General features: G+C 36.5%; 1 protein-coding gene and 1 pseudogene across 10 annotated transcripts in view; both read left to right on the forward strand.

Moving 5' to 3' along the window:
• The window catches only part of IPO11 (importin 11), a 212,120-nt gene that overhangs the window by 41,235 nt on the left and 143,827 nt on the right, over window positions 1-27,058 (forward strand). For all 10 annotated transcript variants that reach the window (XM_045061184.1, XM_023256975.2, XM_045061173.1 and 7 more), the window contains exons 4-7: window positions 7,414-7,486; window positions 9,099-9,302; window positions 21,975-22,107; window positions 24,741-24,799. In XM_045061184.1, the coding sequence (XP_044917119.1) occupies window positions 7,414-7,486; window positions 9,099-9,302; window positions 21,975-22,107; window positions 24,741-24,799 (469 nt within the window). The remainder of the gene's footprint in view (window positions 1-7,413; window positions 7,487-9,098; window positions 9,303-21,974; window positions 22,108-24,740; window positions 24,800-27,058) is intronic.
• On the forward strand, window positions 7,732-7,936 carry LOC111557075 (annotated as a pseudogene).

The following is a 27,058-nucleotide window of genomic DNA, read 5'->3' on the forward strand; positions in this document are numbered from 1 at the left end:
GAGTTATTTTTATTTAAGAGGGAGGCTGTGGATTTCTTGCTGTCTTTTGCTTTTGAGGGTATCTAATTTTATGGGCACAAAAATGCTAGGTGAATGAATTAGGTTGCAAAGTTTTGGTTTTTTTTTGCTGTTTTTTTTTTTTTAAGAGAAGTATGAGATTAGGATTTTGAAAAAAAGTTACTGAGAAGGAAATCCCAGGTCATTTTACCTTCCAAGTCTTCTGCATAATTGCCTTTGTGGTGGGAATAGGGTCGTAGCCATTTGTCATCCCCTCAGATTGAGTTGTAACTGCTCTATAGATGGTTAAGTGAACAGATATCTCTTGATAGTTAATTACATGTTATGTAATAGATGGAAATTAAGTATAGACATGACCCTTGAATTCATTTGATAAAATATAGTGAACTTTGCTAAAGAAGTAACTTAGTCTTTGTTCCCCAGTAGATGGCACTATAGCTCTTTATGTTCTTTATATTCATAAGTCCTTAAAAAAATAAACTTGTCACAGTACTTCAAGGTGCGTATAGAATATGCTCTTGAATAATATTAGAAGCAATAAGCATATTTAAAGAAAATTTTTTTGATGTTTGTGTATTTTTGAGAGAGAAAGGGAGAGCATGAGCAGGGGAGGGACAGAGAGATAGGGAGACAGAATCTGAAGCAGGCCCCAGGCTCTGAGCTGTCAGCCCAGAGCCCAATGCTGGGCTCAAACTCATGAGCCATGAGATCATAACCTGAGCCAAAGTCAGACACTTAACCGACTGAGGCACCCAGGCACTCCAAAACAACTAGAGTATTGTAAGGCTGCACTAAGGGTACTGTAATATAAAATAAACATTTCTCTTACTTTAGAATTCATAATTTTGAGAGAAATGAAGCAGTGATGAGGAATTGTGTATTATTGATTTACTGGAACCATTGCAGCACTGCACGCCTTTCTATTGCTCTGTCCAATTGAATTTTAGATAGCTCTGAAAATTCATTCTGTTTTACCAGTTAATATGAAGAATATGGTTACCAATGACAATTTTGGAAGGTAGAATTAAAGGTAGATTCAATATTTCAGATCATACATTCACATAAAGAATTGAAAATGGGAATTTAGTTTAAATATGAAAAGTTAAAGGGGATATATGGTATTAGGTAGTTAAATCTGAAGCTTTTTCTTGTAGTATATATTGAGATATACCCTGGAATGGAGATGAATGTGGGGAGGGAGCAAGGATGGTAAGAATGTACTCAGAAACGCAGCAAGGGAGCAACACTCAGTTATAGAACTCATTTAAATTTAACACACTTAAAACATCTGCTTGTGTGTGTTCTTATCTAAGTTTCATCTTATATAGTTCCTGCCCCTACTGCTATTTTCACAGAATGAGCATCAATTTGAACTTACAGATCATTACTGTATATAATTCAACTTTAACTGGGTCCTAATTAATTAGATACTATGCAGTTTGTGCTTGGAAACTAATCTGAATTCATCTAATGATAGCATGTGCATGAAATTAAAGGTGCGGTGTTAACCATTAGTGGAGAATTGCTAAAGACATGAGTTTTCTCCAGGTTAATATCTAAGTTGGAAGTACAACACAATCATAAAAGGATTAAAGCGATCATTTCTCATGGGAAAGCCTAGACTTGCATTAGGCTTTGACTCTTTTTCACCTGAACGTTTATCTTAATCTTGTTTTCTCATTTGTTTACTCAACTGGTCATAGTTAAGGTTTACAGAGACTGTTATTGAAGTACAATATACAACATAATTGAGAAAGTGCACAAATGAAGGGTACAGTTTTAATATTTATAATGTGACCACATCCATGTAACTAGCACTTGCAAGTAGGTGGAACATTAGTAGCGCCCAGAAGCCTTCCTCCTGCCTCGCTGTCACCTGTGCACCCCTCCCCAGCAACATTTGACATCTCTTAACCATACATTAACCTTACCTGTTTCTGAAGTTCCACAAATGGAAATCTTATACTATGTTGTTTTGTGTGTCTTTCATTCATTTTTAGATTTGTGAGATTTACCCATGTAAATGCCTGAAAAGTTTTCTCATATGTAGAAGGAAAATATTCCATGTTAGGAACATAGCATATCTATTTGTTCTGCTGTTGGGCGTTAAGGTTGTTCCTAGTTTTTGTCTATTAATAGTCATGCTTCTTGAAAACTCTTCTGCATATCTTATTGCACATAAGTGCATTTTTTGGTCATGTGTAGTCAAATGTGTGTTCAGCTGTAGTAAATACCATCAATTTGTTTTCAAAAGGTTCATACTAATTTACACTTCCACAGGGGCATATCACTGTTGACATTTGCTGCTCATTAGCACATTTGGTCTTATCTGTCATTTTGGTAAATTTTTCATTTTTCTCATCAACAATGAATATCTTTTTCATATACTTATTAGCCATTTGAATACCCTGCTTTTATAAAGGGCTGCCATTGTACAAAAAAATGGGTTATCTTACTGATTTCTGGGACTTCATAGGTTTTGGACTTAGGTCTTTTGTTGAAAATACACATTGGAGGGGTGCCTGGGTGGCTCAGTCAGTTAAGCGTCCGACTTCAGCTCAGATCATGATCTCACGGTCCGGTCCGTGAGTTCAAGCCCCGCATCGGGCTCTGTGCTGACTGCTCAGAGCCTGGAGCCTGTTTCGGATTCTGTGTCTCCCTCTCTCTCTGACCCTCCCCCGTTCATGCTCTGTCTCTCTGTCTCAAAAATAAATAAATATTAAAAAATAAAAAAAGAAAAAAAAAGAAAATACACATTGGAAATATTTTCTCTCTGTCACGTGCCTTTTCACTTTCTTGTGTTTTTTGAGGAGAAGTTCTTAATTTTAATGAGGTTCAACTTAGCTATTTTTATATTTTTTTGGAGCCTATTATAAAATTTTTGCTTAGTCCAAGATTATGAAAATATTCTGCACTTTCTGCTAGAAGCGTTGTTTTCTGTTTTACACTTAGGTGGATTATCTGTCTGGAAGTGATTTGTTAGGTGTGTATGCGGAGTGAGGCTGCAGCCGGTATTCCTTCTCTAACACATTTCAGTGGTTCCCTTGTATGTGCTGTTCATATATAAGGATCTGTTTTTGGATTCTTTGTCCTGTGGCCTTTCTGTCTTTGCTTTAGTTGTTACTACTTTCTTTATTTTTTCGGATTTAACTTGCTGGTTTGTAGCTTTTTGAAATGGAAGCATAGATAATTCACTTTTAGTTTTCCTTATATATGCATTTAAAACATTAGGTGTTTTCTTGTAATCTTAGCTTTAATTCAGTTTTATTACCACTCAGTTGATAAGATTTTAGAATTCCTCTTGTGATTTCTTTTTATACCCATGGGTTAATTAGAAGTATATTTCCTAATTTCCATCATGTGGGGCTTTTTAGTTATTCTTTTGTTACCGATTTCATCCTTGGAAATGTGCTGTCTTGTGTTACAATCTCAGTATATTGTTCTGTGTTAAATGTTATATGTGTGCCTGAAATGTTATATGTGTGCCTGTTACATGTGTGTTTTGCCATAATTGGTCACTTATGCTATTCACATCTTCTATATCCTTATTCATTTTGTTGTTGCTTTTTTCATCATTTTCTGAGACAGATATGTTATCTCCAAATAGGATTAAGTATTTGGCCATTTCTTCTTTACATTCTGTTTTTGCTGTATATGTACAGGGACTATATTATTAGGATCATACAAGTTAAATGTTTTTACATTTTTGTTGAATTGACCTTGTCCTAATCTTGAAATGTTCCTCTTTGTTTCTAGTAATGTGTCTTATGGTTGCATGGTACATCTTGTTCTGCTTTTTTCTTTCAATTTCTTTGTTCTATTTAAAGCCTTTTTAAAATTTTTTTTATGTTTTATTTTTTATTTAAAAAAATTTTTTTTAACGTTTATTTATTTTTGAGACAGAGAGAGACAGAGCATGAACGGGGGAGGGGCAGAGAGAGAGGGAGACACAGAATCAGAAGCAGGCTCCAGGCTCTGAGCCATCAGCCCAGAGCCTGACGCGGGGCTCGAACTCACGGACCACGAGATCGTGACCTGAGCCGAAGTCGGACGCTCAACCGACTGAGCCACCCAGGCGCCCCCTTTTTTTTTTTTAAAGTAACCTCTCCACCCATGGTAGGGATTGAACTTATGGCCCAGAGATGAAGAGTTGCATGCTCTACAGACAGAGCCAGTTAGGTGCCTCTAGAAGTCCATTTTTCCTCATTATATTTTAATCTGTATATTTTCTACTGACTTCTCCTTAAGTTTGTTACCTTTATTTTGCTATTTTTTAAAAAGTCAATTCTAGGATTTTCCTTTGGTATTTTTTAAAACATTGTTTTTGAAGTTTATTTATTTTGAGAGAGAGAGAGCATGGGCAGGGGAGGGGCAGAGACAGAGGGAGAGAGAGAAAATCTCAAGCAGGCTCTGAGCCTCAAACCCACAGACTGAGATCATGACCTAAGCTGAAACCGAGTTAGACACTTAACCTCCTGAGCCCCCCAGGCACCCCTATTTTTGTTTTTTGTTTTTAAATGAATTCCAGCTCTGTGGTGAAATAGTACAGTTTTCACCTATTTTGATCAACAAATTCATAATTTTTTTAAAGTGTGATTTTGATAATTACAATGTCTGTATTTCCTGTGTGTGTGGTGTTTTTGTTTGTTTTTTCTTTTTTCTTTCTTTTCTTGTTTTTTTTTTTTTTTTTTTTTTTTTTTTTTGGCATGGTGCCCACTGTGGGACCTGAACTCAGTACCCTGAGGTCAAGACCTGAGCTGAGATCAAGAGTTGCATGCTTAACTGAGCCACCCATGTGCCCTGTGTATCTCCTATTTAAAAAAAAAATTTTTTTTTTTTTTTTTTTTTTTACATTTTATTTATTTTTTGAGAGAGACAGAGACAGAGCACAAGTATGGGAGGGGCAGAGAGAGAGGGAGACACAGAATCGGAAGCAGGCTCCAGACTCTGAGCTGTCAACACAGAGTCCGACGCGGGGCTCAAACTCATGGATCGTGAGATCATGACCTGAGCCGAAGTTGGATGCTTAACTGACTGAGCCACCCAGGCACCCTTGTGTCTCCTATTTTTATTTGTGTTTTGATTTTAATAACTTTTACCTGGTTTGTAGTATACATAGTTTTTGACTGAATGCTAAGCATTGTTGAGGGAAAATTAGAGAGGCTTGGAATTTTATTTTTCTTTAGAGAAAATTTTAATTTTTTCCAGGCAGGCAAATAGAATATGACTTCAACCTTGACTTAGTTGAGGGTGCTCTCTTTCTGGTTTACTTTTTTTTTTTTTTTTAATTTTTTTTATATGTTTTTATTTATTTTGAGAGCCAGCAGGGGAGGGTCAGAGAGAGAGAGAGGGAGACACAGAATCTGAAGAAGGCTCCAGGCTCTGAGCTGTCAACACAGAGCCCCATGCGGGGCTCAAATCAATGAACCACGAGATCATGACCTGAGCCGAAGTTAAACCCTTAACCACCTGAGCCTCCCAGGCACCCCATCTTTCTGGTTTACTCTTAATCCTAATTTTTAGCCTTCTTCGGGTTTCAGCTGCAATCTTTGGGTGTTTGCCAAAGTATTGCCTTACTGGTTCGCCCTGAGCGTCAGTTTTTGCCTTTTCAGCACTTGAGACCTAGTGAAATCTCTTAGCTCATTAGTTGTGTAGTTCCTGCTTTGATTTTTTATGGGCAGATAGCTCCAGGGGAAATGTTCTGGTTCATCACAGTTCCTCTCCCTTTTTTCTAGACCTTCATCTTTCAAGTCATGGCTGCCTACATTGTTTTAGATGCTGCATTAGTTTCTTCAGTCTGCCATAACTAACTACCAGAAACTGGGTAGCTTACAACAACAGAATTGTCTTGTCCCGCAGTTAAGGAGGCTAGAAGTCTAAGGTGAAGATGCTTGTCAAGGCTTTGCTTATTCTGAAGGTCCTAGGGAAAAATCTTCCTTGTCTCTTTTTAGTCTCTGTTTGTGGTCTGCAATCGTTAGGGATTTTTGGCTTGCAGTTGTAATCCCAGTCTCTGCCTCCATCATCACATGGCTGCCTTTTCACGTGTTTCTTCCGTGTCTGTCCACGTTTTCCTCTCCTTGTAAAGGGCACCACCAGTCATTGGATCAGGGCCCACCCTAATTTGTTATGACCTCATTCTGACTTGATTACATCAGCAAGTGTCCAGTTTTAAAATGAGGTCACATTCAGAGATACTTGGGGTTAAGGCTTGAACATATCTTTTTGGAGGGACACAGTTCTACTCAACAGAGAGATGCCTTAATACTTAAAAAAACAAAAAGTTGTGTAGCACTTTTATAGCTGATCTTACTGGGATGATTCATCTGATGCCATCCACTCTATCATAGCCATAATGGAAAACCTTAATATGGGGGCTTTAAAATGTAATTTTTAAATAAACAATACATTCATATATATTTTTTTTAATTTTTTTTAACGTTTTATTTATTTTTGAGACAGAGAGAGAGACAGAGCATGAACGGGGGAGGGTCAGAGAGAGAGGGAGACACAGAATCTGAAACAGGCCCCAGGCTCTGAGCTGTCAGCACAGAGCCCGATGCGGGGCTCGAACTCAGAGACTGTGAGATCATGACCCGAGCTGAAGTCGGACGCCCAACCGACTGAGCCACCCAGGCGCCCCAACATTCATATATTTCAAAAATCAAAATGCGTATACTCTAATAGTGAATATTCTCCATCCTGGTCTTTTGCTCTTGTAGTTTACTAACTCATTTGCAGGCAGAATTGTTAGTATTGTTTTTATCCTTCCTGGAGATGTAAAATGAAAAATTATAAATTAGTTGATTTTTTTTTTTTTAATGTTTATTTTTGAGAGAGAGAACATGTGCAGGCGTGGGAGGGGCAGAGAGAGGTGGACAGAGGCTCTTAAGCAGGCTCTGTGCTGATACAGCAGGGGGCCTCCAAGGCCCCCTAAACTATCTGATTTCTAATAAGTCTTTAATTGCAAATATCCTCTGATTCCTGATCCCTTCCCCTATAGAATAACCTCACTCAGATTTTATAAAAGAAGTCAGTGGAAGGCTAATACTTATTCATACACACTTTTTTTTTTTTTTTTTAGAAACCATTAATTTTTTTAGGCAACTTTTTATATTAATAAAGCAGATGTCACAGTATCACATTTGTCATTCTGGATTTGTCTTATTTCCTGTTGCTTACTATTTTGTACTTTGTATTCACTTGTGAAGGAGCTTTACACTTAGGAATTACTTGATGTGTCAATATACAAGTAATGGCAATAATTCTATTTATTTACCAAAACTAATGAGTGGCCTCTTTTTTGAAAGGCTTTTTATTGTTAAAATTCAAAGTAGTGCTTACCTATGTTTATTGTTAGGTAGCATCCTCTTGCATAATGAATTAATCTTTTTACAGTGCTCTCTCAGAGGAGGAGAAATCTACGTTGCGTGCAGGGCTAATCACCAACTTCAACGAACCAGTAAACCAGGTTAGTGAGAACATGAATGCTAAGTATGCTTTCTGTTCCCCTACTTTCTACTTCGTTTCCAAACTAATTTTGTTTTTTGGCAGGAAAAATGAAGTTTTATCATGTCTATTGGTAATATTTGTGGGTTTTAAATTTTGAGGTTAATTTCTAGGTGTCAAGAATTTTTGTTATATGCTGTTTTAAAATTCAAAAGTCATTTTAAGAAATACAGTATTGAAAGCAAGTTTCTATATATTTCTAGTCTTATCGCTTCTCGGCCTTTTGGCTAAGATCAAGTGTATTTCTAGTCTTATTGCATAGAAATTAATTTTAATGATTTGTTATTCTCTACCTCCTTTTTAAAATTTTATTTGAATGTTTATTCATTTTTGAGAGAGCGAGCGAGCAGGGTAGGGGCAAGAGAGAGCAAGGGACAGAGGATCTGAAGCGGGCTCTGTGCTCTCAGCAGCAAGCTCAGTGCAGGGTCTAAACTCACAAACCTGAACCCATAAGATCATGACCTGAGGGGAAATTGGATGGATGCTCAGACCACCCAAGCACCCCATTCCCCTCCTTTTTTTAAACTATAGTATATCTTGTCTATTCCCGACACCCATGACATTTTCACTTCTCCCTATATACTGTAATAGATTATTCAGTTCCATTTCTTTCTTTCCTTTACAGTGAGATTTTGCGTGTAAGAATGTTTTGCATATGGATTCAAAAATTCTTAAATTTTTACAAGTTACTATTTATTACACTTAATTATTTTAATTTGAATATTTAGCCTCCCTGGATTTTGTGATGTATCTAATCCAGTTTTATCTCAATCTGTTCTACAGTGATCTTAGTTCTCTGCTTTGTAGTCCCTTGAAGGAGGTGAGGGAAGATTGGGATTAAAGAAGTATTTCTCACTGGGGCAGGAGATGGTTGGGAGGGGTTTGTGATAAACCATTGCTTAATATGCTCTGTCAGCCAGCATTTGGGAAACACTGATCTGTACAAATGTCATTATTTACAAACATAATATTTGATGTTCATTTCTACTCTTAGGTCAGTGATTCTCAAACTTTGTGATCTTATAACTTCTTTATTCTGCTAAAATGGCACATTATATTTTGATATTTACTGTGTTATCAATTGAAATAAATTTTTTAACATTAATAAAACCATTGTTAACATAAATAGAATTTAAAAAAATGAACCATAGTTGTTTCCCCCAACACATACATATTTAAGGAGAAGAGTGGCATTGTTTTGCATTATCGTTTATCTCCATAGTGTCTGGATATTTAAAAGAAAACATCTAGATTTTCATATCTGCTGCTTCCTATACTCTGTTGCCAAGTATTATTTTAGGAAAAGTTACATGAAGAACATCTAGCATCACAGTGATAAATTAAAGAGACCTTGCAGATCCCTGAAAGGGTCTTAGCCCCCTTCCCCTCTTCAAGGGATTCGTAGACCATACTTGGTGAACCACTATCTTAAGTAAGAAGTTTTCAGTGAAATTGTATTCACATTTGTCAAATGTATAACTGACCAGAAGGTAATTTTCAACTGTGAATGCATTCCTTATCTGTTGCTTTGATTATATATGTGTGTTTCTGATGACTACTTTGTTTCCTTTTAGATTGCAACTCAGATTGCAGTGCTGATTGCAAAAGTTGCTAGATTGGACTGTCCTAGACAGTGGCCTGAACTCATTCCCACTCTTATAGAATCTGTGAAAGTCCAAGATGATCTTCGACAGCACAGAGCATTACTTACCTTCTATCACGTTACCAAGACTCTGGCTTCCAAACGTCTGGCTGCTGATAGGAAATTGTTTTATGATGTAAGTGATTTAACATAGTTAATTTTGATTATGAAAACTGCTACTTGTGTAGAAATGTTTGTAATTTTACTCCTCTTTTGTATTGAAAGATTATGAATTCTTTCCATTTGACCTTAGAAAGTTTAGAATAATAACATCTGAAAGATTTTAAACTGGATAGTGATGCGACCCATAAGATGGCTAGGTTGCCAGAAGCCGGGTATTGGTTGGTAGAGAACAGTCTGAAGGCAGAGACTGTTTTGAGGGTATTGAAGTTCACATGGGAAAAAGAAGCTGTGGTAAAAGGGAGCATTTATGAGGGATAGAGCTGAAATTCAGAAAGTTAAAATTTTGACTTGCTTGGGTAATTGATGGATGTAGGTCAGATGTAGGGAGGGAGTTTGACATAACTGGTGGGTGAGAGCCCTTTATTGGTTGTTTTAACACCATTTGTTGAAAAGACTTTGCTTTTTTCATTCACTTACTTTGACATTTTTGTATTTGACTGTTTTCACCTTACTAAAGTAGTGATTTTCATGCTGTTCAACCTGTTTTGGACTGCACCTTGTAACACTGGTAACTCTCATAGTATTTTTGCCTTTTGTAAGCCTCGCTTTGACCATATAATTTGGGAATCTGCATTTTTAACAGGCTCCCCAGGTGATTCTTATATACATCAAAGTTTAAGCCAGAATTCCATTAGGTTCCCTATACTTTCTTTAAAAAAAAATTTTTTTTTTTTTTTAGTGTTTATTTATTTTTGAGAGGCAGAGAGAGAGGCAAAGATTCTGAAGCAGGCTCCTGTCTCTAAGCTGTCAGCACAGAGCCTGATGTGGTGCTTGAACTCCCAAACTGAGAGATCATGACCTGAGTTGAAGTCACATGCTTAAGAGACTGAGCCACCCAGGTGCCCTGGTTCTCTTTACTTTTAACCTAGTGGTTTTAAATAGCCAATCTTAGATGTATTCAAGGATGTTGAATATAAGAGAAATTGTGTTTGTTGAAGATTGCTTTTTAGATCATTGTTGCTTTTGCTTGATAGCCAACTAGGATTTTTTAAAAAAAGTTTATTTTCATTTATTTTGAGAGAGAGAGCGTGCACGCGCGCACACACACACATACACACACACACACTATTTGGGGATGGGCAGACAGAGAGAAAGAGAATCCCAAGCAGGCTCTGTGCTGTCTGTGCAGAACCCAAGGCAGTGCTAGATCCCATGAACGATGAGATCGTGACCTGGGCTGAAATCAGGAGTTGAACACTTAACCAACTGAGCCCCCCAGGTGCCCCAAAAGCCAACTAGGATTTAAAAACTGGACTGTTTATCCTCTTAGGTTTTTCTGTGAATTTCTTGCTGATTTTTCTCACCTTTATCCTCATCTTACACCTTTCCACTTAACTTTCATATTTGCTGTTTTCCGAAATCAAGTGTCTAAAGATTGTTACAGTTATTTTGTCAAAGAGTACCCTTCTGTAAAGTCTCAATTCATAGTTCAGCTTTCCCGAGTTGTACTCTCATAACGTGTTGTTTTAGTTTTAGGTATAATTTATATTCAGCTTAAGCAGTCTCTACAAATTGTATTTTTTTTCCCCTAAAGTCATGCTCATTTATTTTACAAATTGTGCCTAATCAGAGGCTGTATTCTGAATAGCCTGTTTGACTTAGCTTTCTCACCCTTTCAACTTTCTTGGCTCATTTACTTGTAGTATGAGGCTGTTTCTTCTGTATATGCAGTAAAGTATAGGTCTACCTAGCATCTTGTGTGTACTTTCAGCATAGTATCAGTTCCATAGTGCTGACTTTCAGTTGTTGACTTATCTTTCTTAGATCCCTTACACTATGAGTTTCATGAGAGAGGAATGTAAGCCTTTATTGTTACAGTCTTGCTGTCAAGTTCAGAAGAATGCATATGAGTGGGTGGTGCTCAATAAATGTTAGATGAATATATAGAAGAGGAGACTTGTTCTACATACATACCTTCTAGGTTTCAAAGTGGCATAGTGCAAAACTTAAAAGAGCAGGAGTTTTGGGAAAATATGCAAAAACTTAAGATACCTGGAAAAAAATTCAGCTTAACGCCTTCAATTTAGATTGAAGTAGCCAAACCTGGAAACATGGAGCATGAGTGAGTTTGGGCCCCATGTGTGTGTGTGTGTGTGTGGGGGGGGGGGGGGTCTGTGCTGACAGCTCAGAAGCTGGAGCCTGCTTCAGATTGTGTCTCCCTCTCTCTGCCCCTCCCGCATTCATGCTCTTTCTTTCTCTTAAAAATAATTAAACATTAAAAAAATTTAAGAAAAAAAAGGAACTTTGCTAGTTAATAATGTGTAGCCCCTGTTTTTTAGGTAATCTAAAAGGTAGGAAAGTTTTCTTTAATAATACTTTTACTATAATGCTAAGATGGTCTTCATGTACTATATTAGTTTCCTACAGAAATAAATAAAATGTAAGCTCATAGCTGAGCTAGTTGCTGTAGCACAGTATTGCAGTGTGCACTTAAAAAATGCAGCCTGCTACTCTTTGTGTGCCAACAATTTCTCTATTCTATTTTTCTTTCACATTAAAATAATTTATGCTCTTTTCAGGGGTGACATATTAGAAAATCAGCAGTTGAGAGAAAATTGTTTTGCAGTAACAAAATTGAGCTTGATTTGACACACACAAGGTTTTGTTTTTTATAAACAGTATGCTTTTCACAGAAACTTGAATATAAAGATGTTGATATAAAGTACTGTTAAAATCTGGAGTCTATGAAAACAAGGAAACTTAAGGTACAAATAGTTATTCTAATGTAATTATAAATGTTTTAACCAAATAATATTTTGTAGACATGATGTGTAACTTGTAAAATTATATGCTGTGGTAAAGGAAGCAATCCAAACTTAAAAAGAGGAAAAGATTTTTTGAAAGCAGCAATATATTGTACTTGTTGTTAGAAAACAAGTGAACAGGTTGACAGGTGTGAGAAGAAATGTTTTCCAGTGTAGAATGCTTTTCTGTACTGAACAGCTTTGGGATTTGAGCAAGATACTTAAACTTGGTGATTCTTTAAAACCCTTTCAGTTCTAAAGTTGTGTAATTCCATGAATTTATTATCTCTATTACTCTAGGTTAATCTGTATAAGCACCATGAAAGTTTTGAGATGAAAATCTGAGTTACAGCCTGATTTAAATACAGATGTTAGTGTTTTTAATCACTGTTTTGGTCTAGAAGCCAAGACCTTTGTACACTTAGTTTCGTCCCAAGCAGGCTCTGCACTGTCATCATGGAGCCCGATGTGGGGCTTGGACCGTGAGGTCGTGACCAGAGCCAAAGTTGGGACGCCCAGCTGACTGAGCCACCCAGGTGCCCCAGTAGTTTAATTTGCTGGAGCAAATCCTGACCTGTCCTTCCATTCAAAAGTACTTCTGCATGAATCTCTAAAAAGGACGTTTTCCATAATTTGTTTTTGTTAGGAATCTTTCTAGGCTGGAAGTTAGGAATTAATCTTAACATTTTTCTGCTTAAGGGTCATTGAACAGATAATTGATTGCTTATCATGTACAAGAGATATGTGCAGTACTGAGGGAGATGAAAGACATGGATAGTCTTGTGGTGTTCATTGGGAAAGTCCTAATATACAAACTCTTAAAAGTCATTTAGTAAGCTATTAAAATCTGCTACAGAAGAAAACTAAACACTCTGTTAGGTTGTTTATGTGGTCAAAGCTAAAACTTAGACTTTTTAAAAACTCAAGGGTTAATGATAAATAAATTCCCACTAAACAGCATGTGTATTGTTTGCATGATGAGGGTAAAACAGAACTGAGACGAGGTGAAACCGGGTTACCAAATATAGTTGATTCTCCAACAACACAGGTTTGGATTGTGTGGACCTGTTTATACAGATGAATTTTTACAGTAAAGTTTTATAAATGTATTTTCCCTATGGCTTTCGTAGTAACATTCTCTTTTTTCTAACTTAATTTATTGTAAGAGTAGTATATAATACATATAAAGTACAAAATACACATGTTACTCAACTGTTCATGTTGCTGATAAGGCTTCTGGCCAACAATAGGCTGTTAGTAGTTAGGTTTGGGGGGAGTCAAAAGTTAACTCATAAAATTTTGACTGAGTGTGGCGGTGGGAGTTGGCCCTAACTGTCACGTTGTTCATAGGTCAGTTGTACTTCAGAATACTCTTCCCTCACTTGTTGGGATGAGCACTTGGATGATATATGTGAGCGATGAATCACTAAATTCTGTTCTTGAAAAAAAAATTTAAAAAAGGTGCTTCCTCAGAATTGTGGTCTATGTTGCGTCAGGAGAAGATCACATGACTGTGTATGTGCTTATGCTATGTGTATACAATTGACTGATCCCATGAATGTGAGAGTAAAAGAAAATGAGTAAGTATGCTCGTAAAAAGTGTGAAAAACAAGCTGAAGCAAGAGAAAGGAATAAAAGATTGTTCTGGAAGGAAAATAAAAAAGAATAGTCTTCTTGATGAGTTACTGTGTTTTCTAAATAAGTTAACAAAATGGAACCACGTGACTACTTTGAGATGGATGAGATGGATTGATTAGTATAAGAATGCTCAGCCAAGTGTCACAGTCTTTCACACTTACTCCTTAGAAACCACTAACTTCATGATGTGATCCCTGGGGGAAATTTCCAAACAGTGGAAATTATGAATGTCCAACGTGAGACTACCTGGGTGCCACTTAACATGGTATAGCCTTTAGGATATTATACTGTGGTAAAATTTACTTAAAATATAAATGTGTGTTTTTAAGTCCTCGGATAGGTGAAATAGCTTGTTTTTAGTTTTGTTTGGGTAATTTTAATTGTCCCACCAAATGCCATGTTAATTCTAGATCTTGTCTCTTGCTCTGCCAAATTTTATATTGGCTTTTAAAAACATATTTAAAGAATGGCTCCAACTTTTATAAAGGGTCATATCTGCTGCTATGAACTTGTGTGAGGATTTGAGAATGTTATGTCTCTGTCTATTGTTACAGTAATGGGAGGGAAAGAACCTATTGGTGGGAACTTATTTTTTTTTTTTTTTTTAAGTTTATTCATTTTTGAGAGGGAGTGCAAGCGGGGAGGATCAGGAAGAGAGAGGGAGAGAGAATCCCAAGCAGGCTCTGTGCTGTCAGCACGGAGCCCAACTTGAGACTCAAGGTCATGAACTGTGAAATGACTTGAACAGAAATCAAGAGTTGGATGCTTAAAGGACTGAGCACCCAGGTGCTATTTTTGGTGGGAACTTTTAAAGGAGGAGAGACTCAACAGGACTAGCTTGATCAAAAACAAAACAAAACAAAAAAAACAAAAAACTGTGTGCTGAACACTGAACAGGAGAATTTTATTTTATATATTTTGAGGAGTGAGGGGGAGAGAGGGAGAAAATGAGCGAGAGAGAGACAGAGAGAGGGAATCCCAAGTAGGCTTTGCCCTGACAGTGCAGAGCCCAATGCTGGACTTAAACTCATGCACGATCAGATTGTGACCTGAGCTGAAGTGGAGTCAGCCGCTTAACAGACTGAGCCACCCAGGCGCTCCAGGGAGAATTTTAGTATAGCATGGTGCTTATCCTTTCTGTAGTACACAATCTCTTACCTGACTCCTAGGAAAAGGGGCTCGTAAAAAGGAGAATAAAAACTCAAAAAATTTATTGCTGAAGTCTTTATAAGTTGCTCTTGAAGTAGTGTTCTTTGCTTTGTCCATCTGACAAATCCATTGTATTGGATGCCTGAGACACAGCTGTGAACAAAGATAAGGTCCCAAATGGGGAGGGAGGGTAGTTTCACCTTTTCTTCACTCCTAACGAATTGTGATCCTTTGGATACATGAGAGCATCATGTAGGCGCCAGTGGCAGAAGACAGGTTTGTGGCTGTGTTAGGATTAGAGGACTTTAGGGATCTGTAAGATGGGTCACAGCGACCCTTGTGGGCCTCAGTTATACCGGTGGCGTGTTTGAGAACAAAAGGAAAATGAGAGTTTGCTAAAAGATATGTAGGTAACATGTGTTACTGGTCTTTAGGAGTGTCCTTCAGTGAAAATGAATAGATATCAGTTGAGACATTGGCAGTTTGATTGGAAATTGTTATTGAGGTAGATAGATCTTGTACCCACCAGAGTTTCTGTCGTGAAACATTTTGGTAATTTGATATATATATCTATATATATCTATATATATATCTATATCTATATTTATAGATATATATCTATATATCTATATATCTATAGATATATATCTATATATATATCATGAGTAAACGGAAGCAAATTTATATTTAAGCCTTAAATTAAAGAAAAAAATGATGACTACCAAAATAACTACCTTTTTTTGTCATTAAGAACATACAGGTGTTTTTAAAATTTCTTGTTATGAAATACTTAATATAAATTGCCATATACCCATCATCAAGATTTAGTAGTTTGCATTGTGTCATTTTTGTTTTATCACTTTTATCCTAAGGTATTTTAATTTAAAGATTTCATGAGATTTTATTATGAAATACTTGAGTATTCATCCGTAAAAAGATTATTTTGTTTATTATCATTTAACTTTTACCAACCTAAGAAAAGCAAAAATAGTGATTTAATACCATTTGATACTTTCAGCACATTTTCTACATTGTTCTCAAATATAGTTTAACAAATGGTTGGTTTGAGCCAGAAGAATGACTAAGGTGGATACTCCTAAGTGTGTTTTAATTTAGAATAATATTCATTTCCTTCCCTCCCCTTTTTTTTTTCCATGCCACTCACTTGGTAAAAGATTTCGTTCAAATGTCTTACAGGATGTTGTATATTATGTATCTGTTGATTTTACGCCTTATTGATTAGAATGAGGTTAAGCGGGTTTTACCACTATTAGATTATGGGTAATAGTTTGTGCCCCACTATTGGTGATTAATTACAAGACATTGATTTTTAAAGTTTATCAGGCTAATTTTTCTTAGGGGAAAGTTGTTAGAACAGTGGTCTTGAGGGTAAAAAAGCATTAGAATATTTTAAATGCCAGAAGAAATCAAACGTCCTGTAATGGTTCCCTTTTGACATTCAAGGAATCAAGTCTTGGGACTTATCAGTTAAAATCACTCAGCAGCCAGTGGGTGGCGCTGTTTCTTGTGGTTTAGGAAAAGAAAATGCAAGTATTGATGGATCTTGTAAACCAGTACCTAAAATGTTTCATTAAATAGCTTATTTTCATATTGTCTTACTGAATTGTCTCCCTTCTGCCTCTGTATTTTTGAGAAGAAAATGTAGAAGAAATATTTTTTATTTCACCTATTTCATTTTTTCCCCTTTTCCCACTGAGCCTTCTATAAGCATACGTCAGTTGGTGTTTTCTGGAGCAGGTAGAAGCTTGAGTGTGTAGGATAGCTGACAGTGTTTCTTCCCAAGTTCTTTTGGTCTCTTTCTTCATTATCTGTCTTTGTCCTTTTACTGTTGGGCTGAAAGGGTCGTGCCATTGCTGCCTCTTCATTTCAGCCATCTCTGTGTACAGACCTTTTTTTTTGTAGGCTAGTTAAAAAGAATCTTGAATATAGAGCTTTGATAGTTGCCTAATGCCCTTAACCACGTGCTTAACTCCAGACCTGGAACATAAGACAAAGGAGAATATTGATTAAAAGTTTTCCCTATATACTGCTGGTTTTTTCTTGATTTGTGCCTTAAATGCTGTATGGCTTCATTCAGCGATACGCGCTGTGTGCCAAAGCTACTTAGGTGCTTTTCATATTTTATGACTAATTAAAGGAGCACTTTCATACTATTAACTTTTCAGGGCTAGAAAGAAGGAAGAATTAATAAATAAAGATCTGTGTCCTTAATATCTAAAAACCTTATGGCATTGTTTTTTTAAGAAATGGGGATGCAAATTCCAAACATTGTTGAAAGTTTCTTAAGGCAGAATGGTAGAACTTTGGATATTCTGAGTTACGCAACTTTCTTACACACGTTTAAAAAAGGAAAAGAGGATGATTTTATGGAGCAACATAGAATTTTATTAGGATGAGTTTGATTCTACCATGATGAAATACTTCCTTTTGTTTACTCTTCTGATATTGAGAACCTTTGGTTCAGTATTCACAGTTGTTCTGTGGTATATTTTGTTTTTCGTGTTGGGTGTGAGTGGGGAGGATTTTATGTTTGGTATGTATATTGTAATGTACATTGTGCATATGCAGGTGGTAGCATTCTGTAAAGGGATATTCTCCTGGTAATAAGAAGTAGTGCCTGAAAAATTATAACAGTAAAATAGTTATGCCATTTTGCTATTGTTCTTATAAAGCACCTTTAAAAATAAATCTGACGTGTTTTTGTTAGCTAAGATGCAAGGAGAAGTTACTCAAAGAGGGCTAAAAGTTAACAGTAGAAGGAAGGAGGGGAAGGGACAAAATCAGGGAAGAAATGTGTTTTGTTTTGCCAAACCAGCAGTTCTAGCCAAGGAGACTCCCAACTAGGTGTTGCATCTGAGAGCTCCTTGCTTTGTGTATCTCCCCTGATAGCCCCTTACATGAGTCAGTTTGAGCTGGGTTGGAGCTGAGGACCTGCACAGAAGCCCTTCGGAGTTGTCTTGAAGTTACAGTTAGTTCATTATAATACTAAGGTCTCCTATGGGCAGAGTTTTCTCCCATTTTTTGAACATGGGATATATGCACTAGCAAGCATGTTGACATGCTATGCATGTGTACTTGAACCAAGGTGCGTATGGGAGCTCCCTGCCACTGCCCTTGATACACTGAATAAAGGCTTCCTGCACTAACCCCACAGGGACAGAGTTCTTTGAGAGCCGTCTCCCTGTCTCCTTACTTGTAACAAGTAATACAGAATTCGTTACTTTCAACACTTCCTTGGGTTGTGTTCCATTTGATGCACTCCCAAGCAGTGGACCTCTCGAATAGGGTCACAGTTTGAAAATATGCTGATGGTTTAGGCTGACAGGTTATCATACATACATGATATATGTTTGTTTATTTTGAGAGAGAGGGACAGCGCAAGCGTTTGAGCCAGGAAGGGGCAGAGAGAGAGGGAGAGAGGATATCAAGCCAGCTCCTTGCTGTTATCACAGAACCTGATGCAGGGCTTGATCCCATGAACTGAGATCATGACCTGAACCCAAATCAAGATTCGGACACTTAAATGACTGAGCCACCCAGGTGCCTTTCGTTATATATTTTTTTCTTGAGCTGGTGTCAGATTCCATTTGGTCATTTTTTTTTGCTCAACCTTAAGCTTATTTTTAAGGAACTAGGGAATGGTTCATTACTATTTTCTTTCTGGAGTCTGGCATGTACTGTTTGAGGAGGGCATTGAGAATTAGAAGGCCCCATGACTCTTAGAATTAATGAATGGAACTTGCTCCAAATTTTATATGCATATAAAAATTATATAAGAAGAATGTTCAGTTTGTATTAGGTATTCCATGTAAATAATGGAACAAAAGTACATGTTTTTCTGTTGAGTGGCGTAGAAAGGGTGAGATTTGTAGAAGGACCTTAGGTGAGATTCTGATTCACACAATTTATTGTATCCATATTAAGAGCATTATTGATCTTAGTGAATTTGGGGAATTTTTCCTTTTTGTTATGAAAATAAAATTCTACCATTATTGAATTGTCATATAACTTTTGGAAAATAGGATTTACTCTGTTGACTCTGCCTATATGGGTATTAAGAGATATTAGAACATAGCTATTAAAAATGTAAGCTCTGAGCACCTTCTTTGGTTTCATTCCTTCCTCTTCCTCTTAATTATTTATGCTCTTTGCTCTTGTGCAAGTTTACTTCATCTTTTTGTACCTCAGTTTTCTTATTGTAAAATGGGGATAATACCTACTTTGTAGGAGGTGATGGTTAAATAAGGTGATGAAGGTAAACCAAGAGCATTGCCTAGTGCAGAGTAGGGTTCAGTAAATGTCTGAATGTTGAAATGTCTGAATGTCTAAGTTATAATGTTAGTTTTGTTATTTTTATCATATAGTTAACATGATCTGCATAAATACTTGTTTTTTATGAAACAGAAAAGAGTTCAAGTGACCTCACATAACAGTGATAGAAAAATTTTTTTGTACAGACAGTCCTGCACATTAAATTTTTTTTGTTTGTTTTAATCCCTATTTTTGGGAGGGAAAGAGTCAGTGTGAGCAGGGGAGGAACAGATAGGGAGACATAGCATCTGGAGCCAGCCTGCTTCAGATGCTGTGTCTCCCTCTCTCTGTGCCCCTTCCCCACTCATGCTCTGTCTCTCTCTCTCTCAAAAATAAATAAATGTTAAAAAAAAATAGAGATGTGAAGGAGACTAGAAAATAATTTGTAAGCAAGAGGTTGGTTTAGAATGCTACTGTTTTTGTATGTGGAATTTGGGTAAGGCACCCCTTAGATTTTATTTACTAAAGAGAGTATAAAACGGATGTAAAAATTATAGACAAGGCTATAGACTTCAGTTAACCTGGTTGAAATATTTGCTACCATAAGAAATTTACCTTAAAGCTTTACTTTCAGATCTATGTGCAATTCCTACCCTTTTCCTATCTCTAAATCTCTTTGTTTTCTCTCACTTTATTCTGGCGGATAAATACTTTGATGATTTATATGTTTGGAAAAGTATATGATGCTCTAACCTACAATTACACAGCAAGTGTAATAAAAATCAAAAAGATGTATTTTCTGATTCTTAGGCATATATTTTAGTCTCATATTTTCAGAAAGGATTCGATTTACTAAGAAAAATACTGAAGTTCATTATAGTTAGAAAATCTTACAAATTTTTTATTTTGGTTTTCAGCTTATATCCCTTCTGATTATTTACTTCTCTGTCATAGCAGTGTTTCATGAGATGATGTCAGTTTTAGATCCTTAATTTTTTATGATACTGCTGCTTGTGCTGTAATACGGTGAGGTAATTATCACTACTATATTTTGGCGATCAAGAAATATTGGGATTAAATATTTTGATTACTTGAGAATATGTTGAAGTTACTTAATAAGTAGTCGTCGTACCTGTTGTTGAGCATGTGCACAAGGCAAGGGTGGGCCAACTGCTAGCCCTGACTGATCAGTTGGTGAAGATAGGACCTCTTTTAGATTCAGTTTGTTACTTAGAGAAAAGGAGTCAGCGATTGGTACCACCAACTCCCTGTGGCTTTTGATACACACCAAAAAGAATGACCAAAGCAATATGGGGCGAATGACTCAGGTGCAAATTGTGGGATGCACCATTGCTGAGGAGCCAGTTCTAGACCATAACTAGTTTCATTTTCTACAGCTCTGTTTGAGGGAAATGGGTTAGAAAACTTTACATCTTACCAGAACCTAGGAGGTGAGAAGCTGTTTTATGACAGCTTAACTGAGGAGATAGGGAGGTGAGCAGGAGATGCTCTTGTAGTAGTTCCTTATAAGCCTTCCATTTCTTGTTTTTCAGGAGGATTGTAATATGTTGTGCTGATAATTCTCTTTGGGGCTCAAGCCTTTGTGTGACCTTTGTTGGTACATGCAAAATCACTAGGGAGATTTGACAGAGCTCTTTGCCTATACCTGTTAGCACACGCAGGTCATTAAAATGACTGAATTAAGGGGTACCTGGGTGGCTCACTTGGTTAAGTGTCCAACTCTGAATCAGCTCAGATCGTGATCTCAGGGTTGTGGATCAAGCCCCATGTTGTGCTCTGTGCTTAGTGTGGAGCCTGCTTGGGATTCTGTCTCTCCTCTTTCTGCCCCTCCCCTGCTTGCATGCCCACATGCTCGCTCACTCTCCAAAAATAAATAAATAAAATAAAAAAATTACTGAATTAAAATAACAGAAATGGAATTTGTTTTTTTCATGGAAGTATTACTTTGTTTGCAGGATTACATTCCTGACTGGTTTCTGATGCCTAATCTTATCACAAATCCAGTATTGAGTGGAAATGATAGACTTGTCTGGATTAAGAAAAACTTTTCCGAAGTGTGCTAATGATAACTAGTCATAAGTACTTTCATCTCACTTTTGTTTAAAGTAAATGGCCATGTAGACTCAGTTGAATTACTCTTAGACCTTCTGGAAAAAAAAAAATAATACAGGATACCATTAGAAATGGTTCTGCCTTAACTTGGGAGGCAGAGGCCAACTGCATCCCACTGTGAGTCAGATGTTTTAAATACCAGTACAAAATCAGAAAGCAGCATGACAAGCATCGTGGCTTGTATGTTCCTGGCTTTTAAATGCCCCCAAACCACGTGGGTAGAACTGGCAGGACACCGAAATCTTTTGTATTTCTTAGTATATTGTTTTATCTGCTGTTCCCACTGATAGTCTGTCAGTGTTTTAAAGTTTGTTTTAAATTATTTAACTAATCTGGATACCCATTGTGGGGCTTGAACTCATGGCCCTGAGATCAGAGTTGCATGCTCTTCCAACCGAGCCAGCCAGAAAAACAGAAAATGTCAGGCTGCAATGCAGGCATGAGACTAGTGGTTTGAGAAGAACGAGTCTGTTAAAGTGTGTGTATGTGTGTTCATACCAGCAGCCAGCAAATGGTCCTTGATGCTGTGTGTTTGGCTTAATACAGTTTGAAATGTGATAAATGGCTTGACTGTTTCACATCTTACTGAAAATGTGTGTTCAGGGTTAAAACTGAAATGTATTACTATATAGAGCTAATTGGTTACTGAAATCAATATTTTTTGTGAATTTGTTGATATTTCTTTGCAGTTAGCTTCTGGAATTTATAATTTTGCCTGCTCTCTGTGGAATCACCATACAGACACATTCCTTCAACAAGTTTCTTCTGGGAATGAAGCTGCAGTTCTAAGTTCATTAGAACGAACTCTGCTGTCATTGAAAGGTACTGTTCAATTTGACATGTTCATTTCGGAAATGACCTATCTCAAAAGAGTCACCAATAGTTCCTCTGGTGGATTTTCTGCTCCCATTTGCCCTGGGAGAATGAGGGGTTAATTTCTCCCTCACAGACAAGGTGTTATTTGTGGTTGGTTTTTCTTTTGTGAGAATAGCTTTCTCTCTAATTTGTAAAAGTGTGGGATAGTTTTCTATTATATTCACATTACTGAGGTCTCAGGGCTCTGGACACATACCTTCCAAATAATTATACTTCTTTTTGCTTCTACTTTAAACTTCTCTTTCTGGGTAGAAACCCATTCTGCCCTTATCATTGTCATGTTAACTTCACTAAACTTCAAGCATTAGTTGAGTGCTATCTTCCAGCTCTGTTTGCCCTGAGAACTCAGCTTCTGTCTTTCTTGTTTGATCTCAGGCCCACCTGGGTTTTCAACGGTGCTTGACGGTGTGTCATCAGTTATCCTCGGTTATCCTGTGCTTTGCTTGTAGGTATTCTCTTAGCATAAATCTTCATTTTACTTGCCCTTGAGCTATTTATCTTGATGAAGGTTTTCTGAGATTCTTTTCCTTGGTAAAACACTGTTTTGGCTCTTTGTCTGTCTTCCAGTCTCTCCTCTTCTGCTTACGCTCTTTTAGTTTGAGCTCTTCTTTTAGTTTGATTTCAGGCTGCCTTTAGTTCTCCTACTGTGGCTCATTTCGAATCCTTTTACTTTACTTGTAAACCCTTTTATCCTACTCCCTTAGTACCTTAGGATGCTGTTGTACACTCTTGGTACTGTTCTCCTGCATCACGTATGTTAACTAGACAGTGGATGTACAGACTTCAGGCTGTCGGCACATTCTGGTGAACTTTGTAGACAAAAGTGGGAATATTTTAAGGGACTATTGACAAGTACAATTCATTGTACTGGTGGTTCATTACACAAGTGAGTGGAGATGGTTTTGTGACCATTCTGGAGAAGAAATTAAAAGGATCTAGAGAGAAACATTTATCCAGAAAGAACTAGAGAAACTGGTATAAGGTCATAAATACAAAACTTGTGTCAGTTTTGTGTTTGATGATTAAGGAATTTTCATGAGTGCTTTCGGTTGATTTTCTTGCCTTAGTGATTTCAAAGTGTACTTCCTGACAAAAGGGATGCAGCCCTATTCTCTATTAGCCTGCTTTTTACCTTTTCATTACTTCCCTATCTCAGGGTCTTAGATATACACCTTAGCATTTTTAAGGTATCCTAACCTGTTACAATCCCATAGTATTTTCCTTTAAAATATTTGTTCTGCCTAGCTGTAAATTTCTGTGCCTTGAGCAATGCTTAAGACTACAGTTTTTGTTCTATATAATCTGAATTTATACCTGTGTGCATTTAGTATCTTTTAGACATGCATTTATTCATTATTTCATTCAATAAATAAATTAGGTGTTTGACACTGGGTAGACAGGCATAATAAAATGGTCATACAAATATGTGTAAAGTCACTCGCGACAGTGGTCTTACAATGTCATGATAGCTGGCAACATGGTCAGAAAGGACTTCCTTGAGAAAGAATCATCCTAGGGCAAATTGAAGTTAACGAGGTGATGACTGGAGAAGAGAGGACCTTCTCAGGTGATGTGGACCAAGTTCTTTTGTGGGAACGAGTGAATGCAGAATAAGGGACTCATTTTGAATTCTATTTTCTCCTTTTGTGATGATGTAACTTTTGAGTCGTATATAATTGGATGTGTGAAACTGATGATTCTATAGAGAGTTGAATTCTAAACCTATTTTTAATGTACTGCCTTTAGGCTGCACCTCATGAACACTAACTCTGAGTTGTAAAGATCACAGTGGTGTCTGTGTTTTCCTAAAATGATGTGGTTTAGAATTTTGTAGTCTCATGCTGCCATCATCTTTGTGTTACTGATTTGTGCTGAGTGTTTTACTCTTGAATCCTTTAATAACGCTGTGAAGTAGGACTTGTTAACCAGTTTACAGACCAGCAATGTGAGATCTAGAAAAGTTGTTCAAAAGAATGTAGTGATAGACCTTGGAGCTAGCTTTTTACATCTAGATCTGACTTCCATTTGTTTATCCTGCTCGTCTCCTTGTGTACACCAGTTACACATTAAATGTGATGCTTATACTTGAGCACTGTAGTCTATTCCGGATTTAGAAATAGTTGAGTTTTTATATCGCTTTTAGGTGATACGGTATTTTCATTAATGTAGCCTAAAACTAAATGAAGCATTTTGGTCACTGTTGAGACCTATTTTCAAGGTTACGGAATAGAGATGACCATCTCAGTTTCAACCTCTAGGGGTTATTTCAGGCGAGAAATACTTACAATTAGAGAAGTTAAATGTTGCAATATAGTTTTAGAAACTTAAGTAGTTAAGATAAGTGAGAAGAACTCAGCTTTTGAGTTAAAAAAAACTTGGCTGTCATTCCAGCTTGCCTACCTGGAAATGAACCAGTGACCAGGGATTATTTTTCTTTATCTATTATATGAAAGGATTAAGTTAGATTAACCCCCAGTCTTAATGAGGCTTTGTGATTCTGAGTCTTTATTGTGACTATGATTTTAATAGGATAAAATGTGAGAAAATCAGATGCAGTAAAGCTCAATTTTACTTTTCAGTGCTGCGTAAATTAACCGTTAATGGATTTGTGGAACCTCATAAGAATATGGAGGTGATGGTAAGTGAAAGAAGTTGCTGATTGTGACTTTGGGAAAGTGCTTGGTATTTTCCTCAGTGTTTTAAAGCTTATTCTTTTTACTTGGCATTGATTTGTAAGTTTTTATAAAGTGACCGTTTACCATTTGTATATGTTACACTATACCTTTTTTGACTTGTGGCCTTTTTTCAGTGTATCAAAGCAGCTCCTTTGTGAAGAGAAGGAAATAGGCCTAGGACAGTTCTCAAGGGCCATGATGATACGTTGAGAGTGTTCATTTCAATTTGAATTTGGGTGAACCTCTTGAATTTGAATGCTATTAACAAATTTCCAGTTCCATTGTGGATATTTATATCCTTGATATTTCTCTTCGTCTGATGTTATATATTTAAAATGAATTTTTTTCTTAAATCATAACATACATCCGTGCTCCTTGCAGTCAACTGAAAAATATATCCAAGAAGGGAAAGCCCTCTTGATAAGCCAACATTTGTGATTATATTCATGGTTGGTATAGCATCATCTGCTTTTCTGTATACAAAAATATATAGCTGTATATGTTTATCCCAAAACAAAATGATACTATATTATATATTTACCCAGATCTATGTTAGTTTTCTCAGGAAAGTTCAAGTTCGCTAAAATGTTGCTTTCTGTTGATTGCTTTGGGGGTACTGAACAGGAAGTTTGAAAAAAGTACATGGAATTGGTCTTTGGGTCTGACCTACCCTATTTGACCCGAGTTACTTGTTTGTTTGTTTTAAATCTTTAGTATGTTTTGTATGTCAGATTTAGATTGCAATAATGATTTTACTGTTAAAAGAATTTAAAAGCTGGTAATTAGAATCATTCAATGTTTACATGCTTTTTTTAAAGTTAAAAAGTAAGGAAATAATCATTTGAAAACTTGCTATCAGAGATCTTGCTAAAATTTGTAAGTAAATGTTAAGACATTTTATGCTTTTCTCTCTTCCTCAGTATTCTGTAAAAGGTACCCATATGCTGTTTCTTCCCTTGCTTTTTCCTACACTTAGTATGATAGTTTTCTTATGTCAGTAATATTATATGTTATGTTTTTTGTTTTTTTTTTTTTAATTTTTTTTTTCAACGTTTATTTTTTTGGGGACAGAGAGAGACAGAGCATGAACGGGGAGGGGCAGAGAGAGAGGGAGACACAGAATCGGAAACAGGCTCCAGGCTCTGAGCCATCAGCCCAGAGCCCGACGCGGGGCTCGAACTCACGGACCGCGAGATCGTGACCTGGCTGAAGTCGGACGCTTAACCGACTGCGCCACCCAGGCGCCCCTATATGTTATGTTTTTAATGATTCTTTGGTGAATCCATGCATTTACTATCAGAGAGCTAATTTTTTCTTTAAATTATAACATTAATATAGGATTCCTGTAAATTACTTGCCCACTTATCTGTTGATGGATATGTAGGTTGTTTCCAGTTTTTAATTGTTGGTAAATGATGCTGGAATGAACACTTGGATGGATATGGGTATGTGTACATATATATTTCACTCACTATTCATCCCAGAGCTTGGAACAGTCTCTGCCAGTAATAAAAGCTCAATAGTTATTTTTAAAATCAATGAATATATTATATAGTAGAAACATTAGGTCACATGGCTCAGTAATTATTTTTGTATGTAATATTCTGAGTGTCATAAAATTATGTTAACTAAAATATTGATGATTTCATCAGGGTTCTTTTTGTTTTTTAGTAAAAATGAATTGCTGATTTGAATCACATTACCATAAATTGGAAGAGTGGTTTTCATTGAAAACTATCAGTGTTTTGTGAGCCTTTGGCTTTCTCTTAAGAGTCTTTCTTCTGTCTGCTGAAACTGTATTAACTTTTACTCTGTTATAAATGTTGTCTTGTAGCAGTTAAGGTTATACTGAGTAGTTGGAAACAAGATAGAATTTTAACAAGTTAAAATAACAAGTTTCAAATAACATAAACATCTTAAAAATAAGATGGAACATAAACATCTTAAAAATAAGATGGAACTTAAAAGGTGCTTTAGAAGCACTGTATGATAGTGGTGAGATTTTGGTTTCTGGAGGCAGATAAACTTGGATTTGAATCTTGGCCTTTTCCTGGTAGCGTGGCCTCCAGCTATTTTCTTATCTTACCTGGTACTCCGTTTCTTCTTTTGTAATATGGAAATGAAATATACTACCTACCTTACTGAATGTTGTGAGGAGTAATAGAGGTAATGATTTTTGTAACTAGTTTCAGCTAATTAAAGCACTCTGTAAATTACCATTT

The sequence above is a fragment of the Felis catus genome, chromosome A1, assembly GCF_018350175.1.
Source record: "Felis catus isolate Fca126 chromosome A1, F.catus_Fca126_mat1.0, whole genome shotgun sequence".
In the NCBI taxonomy this organism is placed as follows: Eukaryota; Metazoa; Chordata; class Mammalia; order Carnivora; family Felidae; genus Felis; species Felis catus.